The 10,774-nt window shown below is 36.3% G+C and overlaps 1 protein-coding gene across 1 annotated transcript in view; it reads left to right on the top strand.

Annotated features, from left to right (window-relative positions):
• IPMK (inositol polyphosphate multikinase) overlaps nt 1-5,869 on the top strand; it is an 85,730-nt gene extending 79,861 nt beyond the window's left edge. Inside the window, exons 6-7 of the mRNA XM_029911381.1 lie at nt 2,421-2,502; nt 3,983-5,869. Coding sequence (XP_029767241.1) covers nt 2,421-2,502; nt 3,983-4,617 — 717 coding nt within the window. The 3' untranslated portion in view covers nt 4,618-5,869. The remainder of the gene's footprint in view (nt 1-2,420; nt 2,503-3,982) is intronic.
• Nucleotides 5,870-10,774: the final 4,905 nt, after the last annotated feature.

Raw genomic sequence — 10,774 nt, 5'->3', positions numbered from 1 at the left:
GTGTGTGTGTGTGTGTGTGTGTGTGTGTGTGTGTGTGTGTGTGTGTGAATCAAATGGACTAAAATCAGAACAGTAATAAACCAGCTGCTGCAGTACTGGTTTGGTATCTTACCATGCAGGTGTTTGGGATGTTAGATTATGAAAATTTACGTTTTAGTTGAGATGTGGCCACAAACTTCCTAACTTTTATATTAAAGCATTTTCATTAAATAAGCTACTGCATTCATCTGCTGTAAGTGCTGGTTAGATTTTTGTCTCTGCTTGTCCACCATTTTGAACAGTGTGATTTGGGAATTGAGAATGCGGTGGGGGAGAGAAGGAATTAGGAGGCGAGCATAATTGTGTTACATCCTCCCTCAATTGAAGCCAAAGCTAGAATTATAGGCTAAGAAACCACTCTATTATTTCATAGAATTCTTTATTATAAAGAAAATAGCAGCCTCCGTCTTACTGACCTGAGATGCTAAGTCCTCCCCTGCTTTTTATGTTTGGGAAACCTCCACCACTTAGCGCTCTTCCTGGGATACATGAAGGAACATGTCCTGTGATTCAGAGCTTCTGGGCTCTGAGCCTTCACCCATCCCAGCTGTACAGATGATTCTGTGGTGAAATGGGCCTTCCTGCTCACATGGGTGCTTGGAATATGGTCCAGTTCTTTGTAAAGCAGATGGGTGTAGGGATATCACTGATTTCTTCTTATTCCTGGTCTTCCAGTTGCTCACCTTGAGTCAGCCCCTTTTTCTTGTTGCCCTGCTGTCTGATCTGCTTGATCCCATGTTCTTCTCACAGCTTCTTAGATATACCTCCTCTTTGTACTGTTCAAGTCATGGGTTTTACTCACTTCAGTTTAAAGCTGCATCAAGATTCTGGTGTGTTCATACGGCCAGGTGGCTGCATGCTGATGTGCAGCCTTATCAGGGGCCATTGTACTGTTGTTTGAAACATGGGTTGGGGAAACCTGGAGCAACAGCAATCGATTGGATCATGGACACTGAGCAGAGGGATATGAACGTGGACAGGCACAGGCAGATCGCAAGGTAGTACACAGGAATGGATGCCCAGTGGGATTATAGGAAGGGATTGGAGGACTATGATACCTCAATTTTTTGTGTATGCCCATGACTGCACCTATTAACTGCATTAACCTTGTACCAACACACGATGATAACTACCTCGTCTGCCTTACAGTTCAGAACACAGTTGCTGCCTTGCCATGTGGCACTGATAGCAGTGTGGATGTGTGAATGTATACAGCATTTGGAGGAAAACGGGGGGTGAGCATGAGGTTAGCACGCAGTGAAGACAAGGCCAGTGTATTAAGTAGGCAATTTTTGCTACAAGTTTGTTTAGATCTCTTAGCATTGTTTGGAGAGAATGCGAGAGCATTGTTCCTTGGGACAGAGCATAGGTGCCAGGCATGAGGTTTCTGCCAGAGACAACTCCCTATTTGACATGTTGTTAAACATCCCTGCTTCTGAAAGCAAGGCTTTGTGTAAACGTTGTAAAAAAAAACAAAAAAAACAAAAAAAAAACAATTGTACGTAGATCTGGTTGACCAGCAGTTTTGTCCTGGTATAACTAACTGTCAGGGTTGCAATTTAAAAAAAAAAAAACAAAAAAAAAAACCTGAAATAGTTACACCGGTGCAAACTCTACTGTGGTTCAGTTATGTGGTACAGCATATTCCCCTACCCGTATGTACAGCTTATTCTCCTTCTTGTATGGGAATAACTATACAATATTAAGCACCATTATACTGCTATAACTGCATCCGTACTAAAAGGCTTGTACTGCTTTTGCTAAAACATACAGCTTTGTAGTGCAGACAGTGCCTAAAAAAAAAAATTCGATTGACACCAATTTCAGTTCCAAATGAAAAACTCACCTGTCAGGCCTTGAAAATCTGCTACCGTTTGGCAGAGGGAACCACATTACTCCTTATCTTAGTAAACTTGTTGAAATAGTTCATACTTTAAAAATTATGAAACTTTAAAATTAGGCTTGATTTTTATAAGCTTGTTGAGTTTAATTGTTTTACACCAGAGTGTATTACTTTGGGAATAACTTACTGCAAGTAGTTAAACCTGTAGTAGAATGTTATTTTCTGGTTTGCCAAATAAATCCATATTAGACAGCGCTATAAAGTGTTTGCTTACAAGATAGCAATAAGTTGTTGATAATGATAGTTGCGGGCATTTCATCACTACCAAAGTCGGTGTTCTTAAAAAGTACAATTGGATCAGATTGGTAATTGGCATAGTAGAGCACAAGAGGGCAGCGTTGACCTCTTAAAATCCGGTAGTATGATTCACTGGGACAAATTTATCAAAGTTTTCTTAGTATGTCTATTACATGACTCATAGCTATACAGGAATATCAGCTGCTCTGGATGAATTCAGTATTCCCTTTGTTTTTTGCAGGTTTACCATATTCATTCCGACAGTTATGAGACACAAAACCAGCACTATGGAAGAAGCTTAACAAAAGAAACAATAAAAGACGGTAAGTGAATTAAAGTGTATGTGGATGGATGTGCACATGCACATAGTACTGAGTGAATAGGAAATTTCACACTCTAAATATTTTCTATTTTCTTGTGGACCCCTGTGCACTGGATAACCTGCTGGATCTGCAACAGGCTCGGGTGGCATTTGAATTAATCAGTGGTAGTCCAAGTAAACTTAGGCATTTGGCATAAATAGCTCTGCAGATTACAGTAAATGTCCCAGAACCTTTGTTTCTTGTGAATAAGGAGGTAATTTATGGTAGAATACAAGTAAATTGTTCTGTGCCGATATGACTTAGGCCTGGTCCACACTAACCCCCCACTTCGAACTAAGATATGCAACTTCAGCTACGTTAATAACGTAGCTGAAGTCAAAGTACCTTAGATCGAACTTACCGCCGGTCCAGACGCGGCAGGCAGGCTCCCCCGTCGACTCCGCGTACTCCTCTCGCGGAGCAGGAGTACTGGTGTCGACGGCGAGCACTTCTGGGATCGATCCGGGATCAATTTATCGCGTCTAGACAAGACGCGATTAAATCGATCCCAGAAGTTCGATTGCTTACCGCCGGACCCGGAGGTAAGTATAGACGTACCCTTAGTAGAATAAATTCACAAGAGTGTTAAATACACAACATCAGATGATAAAAAATTACCTTTGAAAGATCATATAACAGAGCATGCATTATGTCCTTTTATGATAAGGCTGCTGTAAATGTATGTTTACTTACGTCAGTTTTCCTCAATTTAAGCCCACCCTTACCTTCTGAACATGCATCTTAAAAGGAAGCTGTATCAACTTCCTAAATAACTGCAGCAGAATGGGTGGTGCAGTGGCCTTTGTATGTTTCAGAATAAAATTATTTCTCTCTAAAACCGGCCTGTTCAAAGCTGGGCCAGGTCAGTACACAACAAAGGTTGCCACCATATGGCTGTTTTATGATCCTTGTGATGTTTATTTCAAACCAATTCCTAATTGAAACATGTCCATTTAACAAAAATTCCTTCACATCTGCACTAATTTGTCACCTTGTTGACTGTCTTAGTAAAGAAACCAAGGACTACTTGAGCATGGAGACCAAACTGCTCGCTCTTCCTGGGAGCATTAGTCTCCCCACAAAAAGATTGATGCACATTGGTAGTGTGACATGGTTGACAACTTATTTGGCTGGTTTCCTTGCTGCACTTGTTCTGTGAAAAAATTTGTCAATTTTCAATACTTTCAGTTTTATACTTATAAGTGCTATGTATACTGCTAGATATGCAGTATAGTTCTAATTTATTTGAATTTTAAGTGTGTATAGAAAGGAACATATTGTATGTATCTTGATTTTGAGCCACTGAAATCAGTGAGAACAGATTTGCACCCAAAAGCTTACCACTGTAATAGAAGGAAAAAAATCCTTTTTAATGTTGATTTTAAAAGCAATACATATACTATAACGTTACTTATCCTGAAAGTTTGTTTTCTTTTTTCAGGAATGTCCAGGTTTTTTCATAATGGGTACTGCTTGAGAAAAGATGCTGTTGCTGCCAGTATTCAAAAGATTGAAAAAATCTTGCAGTGGTTTGAGAGCCAGGAGCAGCTTAACTTCTATGCAAGTTCATTACTGTTTGTTTATGAAGGTTCATGTCAGCTGACAGCCACAAGGTTGGGTGATGGCACTTTAGCAGAGAAGAGAGTAGTGCCTAAAGGACTGTTACAAGATGGAGACTTACTGGAGTATAATAATAATATTCATGTAATAAATTCTACAGAGAATGGAAAAATAGAGGCCTCTGTAGGTAAAAGCTTGCCTAAAATTTATACATTTCACAAAAAGGCATATTCAAAGAGGCACCACAGTCAGATCTCACTAAAAACCGAAAACCTGGAGCAAGATAATGTATGGAAAAGCAGCACTTGCATTTCCCAAGAACATCTAAATGGAAATGTTATACCCCAACTGGAAAAGGTTTTCTGCCATATGCCCAAAGAGATGAAGGAAAATGCAGATGTAGAAATCAAAATGATAGATTTTGCTCATGTGTTTCCTAGTAACACAAAGGACAAGGGCTACATTTATGGTCTGAAGAATTTAATTACTGTACTTCAAAATATTTTGGATAACTAAATTCTTTGTTATGGATTTTAGTGGGGGCCAATGATAACGAAAAGCAACAACATAAAGAATTTCTGCTCTTGTAATGCTGTACAACTGGGTTTGTATTGTTCTACTACATTTTATTTGTCTTTGTACTTTTGGTAGAAGGGTTTAACTTTTTATACTCTTACTCAGGAAAATTAATTGGTAGTTGATTAGTAAAGTATGAAAGGATACAATTTTTAGGAAGTTCAAGAAGTGGTGATAGTGGATATCTGAATTAATGTAATGAAACATGCTTTGCCCAAATCAAAGGAAAAGTGCTATCTCAGAGTTAATGATTGAGGTAGCTCCCCATAACTGCTTTAGGTTAGATGATGTCTGTCCACCTAGCCTTGACACTGAGCCATATCTAAATTAACAGTTTGTTGGAAGATAGGCAGAAAACTAGAAAGCCTAGGCTGATGTCCTCAGTATTGCCCTCCGTGATTACTACATTGTTAAAACTGGAGTAACCCTACTTTGAGAGAAATCCTATTTACATGCTGAATTCTAATTTAGCAACCAGCATATCAAGTGGTGCTTCTTAAAGAAATGGCATGATATTGCTGCATTCTAAAAACTGGTAGGAGCTTCCCCTTTCTCATGGGTAGCCCTTAATGTAAGTTCATAGTCGACAGGCTACAATGTAATTAATGTGTAAGTGCTATTGAAATGCTGGACTAAAGAATCATAAATGAAAATGACTTTAATTGTATATTTGCGTGAGAAGTCTTCATGTTTTAAAAGGAAAAAGAAAAATCTAGAAATCCCATCTTGTATTTGATGTAAAATTCCTAAGCCTGTTCAGGTTGTCTTTCTGCCATTGTGATTAAATGGAGAACTGGAGAACTTCCATCAGATTCCTTTCTTCTAAAAATGACATCATAGCAAAAAAAGCAAAACAAAACGTGGCATTTTTAAAAGGAACATTTATTACATATTGTGATTTCCTCTGCCTGTTGGTTTTATTTATTTATTATTTTTTATTAAATGTTCAGAGTTCCTCTGTAGGGCAGTGCCTAATAGAAGCCATGAGTGGGACATGCAGAGGAGCCCTTGTAACTGTAAGACCAAATGTAACCCTTGTGTAATCTGGTACGGTTTCATTCACTTCACTGGAGTTGTACCTTACTTACACCAGGGCTAAATTTGATCCTTATTACTGACACACAAGCAAGCTATGTAATTTGAAAGCAAATCTGTTTTTGTGTACAGGCAAAATAAAGATTCATATGCATTAGTTTTGTGATGGAACGTCCAAGTATATTTTGCGTGCCCCTTTAGGTGCTGTTTATGCTGCTGTCCTAAATTGCATACATAGTCAGCAGTATGAGATGCTTAGAATGTTGTGGTACATGCTGTGAAAGATGCTTTATGCTGAAGTTAAACCCCCAAAATAAAATGGCTAGAATGAACTCTGCTCTTGGAATTACATATTTATTAATTCTGAATATGGATTTAATGTGGCCTTGCTTCTCAATATAGTGTTATGCACTGTGCACTCATTTGTACAAATCCCTTTGCAAATTTTGTTAGAAACAGTTTTGTATTTTGGAAAGAGATAATTGCCTTTTCAATCTAACTAGTTTTTATATCAGGCTGTCTCAACATTTAGATGCTGAGATACTTATTTAATTAGAAGCAAAATAAAAGTACAACACAATAGGTTGTAAACTAAATTGTTTGATTTTTTTTTTAAAGTTAATATTTGATAATACCTTAGTGTTAAAACAAGCAATTAGCAAGGCAAGATGTATTCAAAGCATGGAAAAAATAATTGTTCAAAAATAGGAACATAGTCATTTTAATGGAAATTTTATGCAAAGTGTAGTGAAGGCTAAAGGAAAATAATAAAGGATATTTTATGTTTTGGTGGCATTTCCTTTACAAGCTTAAATTTAGACTCTCTGATGCTCACCAGAAGTTAGGTGTATTGATTTAAGTCATATTCCTGGGAAAGTTTCATTTTGTTGCAGTTGTGCTCTTGTTTCTGTGTGTTACTGTTTTGTTCTATCCTACAAGTAGTTAACACTATTCTAGCCTGTTTATGGCAATTAGAGTAGTTTAGCTTGTTAATGACAATTTTCCCAATTATATTCAAAATGCTTTATTGAAAAAGCAGTAGAAAATCCACTTTATAGTTGCATTTGAGTTCTCACCTGTAATTCATCTCTGTTGCCTATTACTACATTTGTGCGAGGGAAATCAAACTTTTTTGATTCCATGGAGCCTGTTGTTGGAAAATGATCTGTCTTCTCCCAGTCAGAAATGTGTGTGCACTCCTGTCTGTACTGTAATATATATGTCTTAAGTATTTGAATGCCCTTTTAGTGTTGATTATGGCTGTGTTGATTATGGCAGGCAATGCACCTGGAATATTAAATTGTCAGATTATTTTGAATAAAATAATCTAAATAATTATATCTTTTTTTAACAGAAATTACAGATATATTTTCTATTAATTAAAACTGCAACTCAGAAGATAGAACTAATATTTTTAATCTGAAATTAGGTATAGCTAAATGCTTGTTGTGGAAGTGCTTCAACATAGTATCTCCAGTGAGTTTAAACCTGCAAAATTACTACATTCAGACTATTTTTGCACATTTTAGGTTAATATATTAGTGTCTTGTACAGTTCAAATCAACATTTTCAGTTTTAGTTGGAAATGTAGTTAGATCACTGAAACTAGTACCTTGACTTTCATTGGTAAACCGATTACAAAAATCAACAGTAAACAAAAGGAAGACACACTGACCAGTATGCATGTGTTTTAGCATTGATTCTTTTGGGCCTAATTTTTCATATGGTCTGTGTCCCCTCTTTACAATCCCCATATTATATATGTATGAAATGTACAATATAGAGAACAGTTACTCAGTAGTCTTCACTTAAATATTAGTGAAACTTATGGGTATTTCTGCTAAATAAAAACAAATAATAACTGACTGGAGTAATACCTGATCACTATTATCTATTGATTAAATCTGACTAAATGAGTGTTTTGATTTAAGCAATAAGCATGAAAGACATTTGATCTAACAAAAAAAATCAGTTGTCAAAAGGGAAAATTCATGAAAATGTTGCTTTAAATGTATTTTTGTGAATATAGTCTAAAGACTTTCTAGCTATGTAATTGTGGGAATTGTGTACAGGTTTACCTAATAGGAATTTAAATTGTATACATTTTTATAACAAAGCATTTACATTCTTGATATTTTTGCATATTGGTGGAATTTGTTGCATAGATTCAAATGAAGTTGGAAATTATTATGCCATTATGAATTGTTGAATAATTTATTCAACTAGTTTTACAAGTTAAAACTAAAAAATCTTCACTATGAACAGTGTTTAACATGGAGCTTGTAATCTTCTCAAACTGTTAATTTTTTCCCTAGTGTGCAGTTGGACTGTATTTTTGCTTCTACATAACACTACATTTCCGTGTGGGGTTTATAGACTGTTGAGTAGGAAAGATTACTTGATTTGGATTAACAGAGTAATCAAGTTATTGGCATAAATCAATATGCCTAGGGTGCCAATCACGCATTTATTGTGTACAGAGAACTCCTATAGACTTCAGTGGGAGTTCTGGATAAGAAAGTACGCAAGATCAGGCCCTTAGTCCATGACAACAAAAAAGAATGAACTACATAAGGATGTGAACATTTGTTACTTGCAACCTAAAAACTTTTGAACACCATTGAAACTATTTTACATTCTGTTTAAACTGGAAGTAATATGAAGTCTAGGAAGAGGAAGAAAGGGTAGAACCACTAACATGTCTGGTAGGGGCTAACAATTTTAGGTTTATCGGCTTTTTTAAGACTTGGACTACTTTAATAGCCTTCTATATAAACCTGTCCACATCTGCTAACTATTATTTGCTTATTTAATTGTGTTTACTTTTTTGCAATAATCTTCCCTGCTGAGTGCCTTCAGCTCCTGCTTTGATACCTTTAGTGACCTCACATATGTAGCATCTAAAGCATCATATGGAATGCTTAAAAGAGGATTTTGATATTAAATTTTTTTTTAAAAAGTCCCATATCTATATAACTAAGGTACACCTACTGGAGAACATTGCCCAAATGCTTTAAATAATGTGGAAAATGCAATTGTACATTAACATTTGTCACCATCAAAAAAGTAATGTAATTTGAAATGTAATCTGGTTGGAAACTAGTTATTTTAGGATTTATGAAACTAGCTGTGTCTGTGTTTAAAAGAGAACCTTTCAAAGCATGGTGCATGAAAACAAGACTGTTGTTTTAATGTAATCAATATTCAGTGCTGGGCTTGGGGTGGTTAAAGTAGTACAGCTGAAAGCAGCAAAGGATCATTGTATACAATGAGTGGGACATCTGCTCAATCCTGCAATGCAAGTAACTATTACAGATAATGTCCAAAGACTTTAAGCTTTCATGTATCTCATTCCTATGGTACTTGCTCATGCTGTCCATTGAATTACAAACATATTGTAGTAAGTCTTACTGTGAAGTTCATTCAATTACATATCCACAGGCTAAATACTGCACATTTGCCATTGTACATAAATTGTTAATTAAAGCACCAGTGAACATTACAACTTCCAAATTGCAAATGTTTGTCATAATTGACACAGTTAAAAAAAAAAAAAAAAAAATCCATTATAGGAAAAGTGAATTTCAGGAAATATTTTGCCATAATTTTATTTCATAAAGATGGGCCCCACATATTTGGAGTTAATTCTTGTTGGAAATCATTTAGATTATATGAAATCCAACAGAAATAAGGAGATTATGCAGAAGAGTGGTAACCAGGAACAAATGTACTTTTAAAACACCTTGTTTTTAAATTGTATAAACATTGGGACTTGAAACTAATCTGCTCAATGAGATATTAATAAATCTGCTATGAAGTAACGCTTTCCAAGTGTGATTGTATATTGCACCTGAATATAAGTGAAACTAGAGTGAACAAAGGCACTTTATTACTCTGGGATCTGTACTGGAAGATATTTGAAAGCATGTGAAAGTGCACCTAAAGCTGTGTTATTAACTGGTGACTTTAAAAACTACAATGCTAAATTTATTGTACTTGATGAATGTACCTAGTCTGGTTTCAGTTTCTTTGGTTCAAATGTCTAAATTATGTCACTCTATCTCCTTTAATTTGTATATGTTTGACTGTAGTTCATACTTTGTTTTTTGCCATTACTGGACTGCAGGGGGTATTGTGGATGTATAACATGTCCATTATTTTATAGACCAATAGAATATGCTATATACCAACTTTTTGTAATTTAATTATGAGTGATATTTAGGTAATTCTAATAGCTGTATATTTCGCAAACTATTAAAATGTTCAGCAAGTGATTTTGTATGTGTAATTGCTTCCTTTATTAATATGCACTGTTGCCAGCAAACAAAAATCCATGTATCTATATTCTTTTCCCCACTGTTTGCACTGTTTTATCTCCCAGTTCAATCTCATTCTGTTCACCACTATATACCAGATAATATCAACAAGCAGGAGGTCAGATACTCCCTTGGATTTAGCACCATTGGTGGGAAAGTGTTTCTCTCTCAGTGGGGCATCCACTGCTGGTAAAGCCTGCCTGTCAGCACAAGGGAGGCAGCTCTGCTGAAACTGGGCTTTTTCTGCAGAAGTCTGTTTCTCTACTGGATAGAATGCTGTACTACAGCTGAGCTACAGTTCTCTGCTTCCATCCATTAGCGTTGCACTCAGTTACTGCTACTATCCCTTGAGAGCCTCTTCCCTGTAGAAGAGCTTTTTTCTGCTTCCCTGCTAAGAAGCAGCTTTCTGAGGGACAAGACAAAGGAACCTTCCAGACTGGGGAAGAGCAGAAAGCCAGGCGTCTAACAAGTTCTTGACCTTTCAGGCCTAAATCTAATGATATTTGCAAAGTATCGAATTCCTTACTAGTCTTGTGTTTCAGAAGACTTGCCTCTGAAGAGCTATGTATTCAGTAGACCTCAAGAACGCTTGTCTCTGTGTCCCAGTTCTCCCCTGCCACCACCAGTCCCAATATTTGCCATCGCAGGTAAACATTTAAAATAGATAGCCATGCTTTTAGCCTTTCCTAGGCTTTTGGAGGGCATTTATCAAGCTAATGAACAGTTGTTAATAAAGTTGAGAGGGT

The sequence above is a fragment of the Terrapene carolina genome, unplaced genomic scaffold (genome assembly GCF_002925995.2).
Source record: "Terrapene carolina triunguis isolate 2854851 unplaced genomic scaffold, T_m_triunguis-2.0 Scaffold95, whole genome shotgun sequence".
NCBI lineage: Eukaryota > Metazoa > Chordata > Testudines > Emydidae > Terrapene > Terrapene triunguis.
The sequence above is the reverse complement of the archived record's forward strand: the minus strand, read 5'-3'. Positions and strand labels throughout refer to the sequence as shown.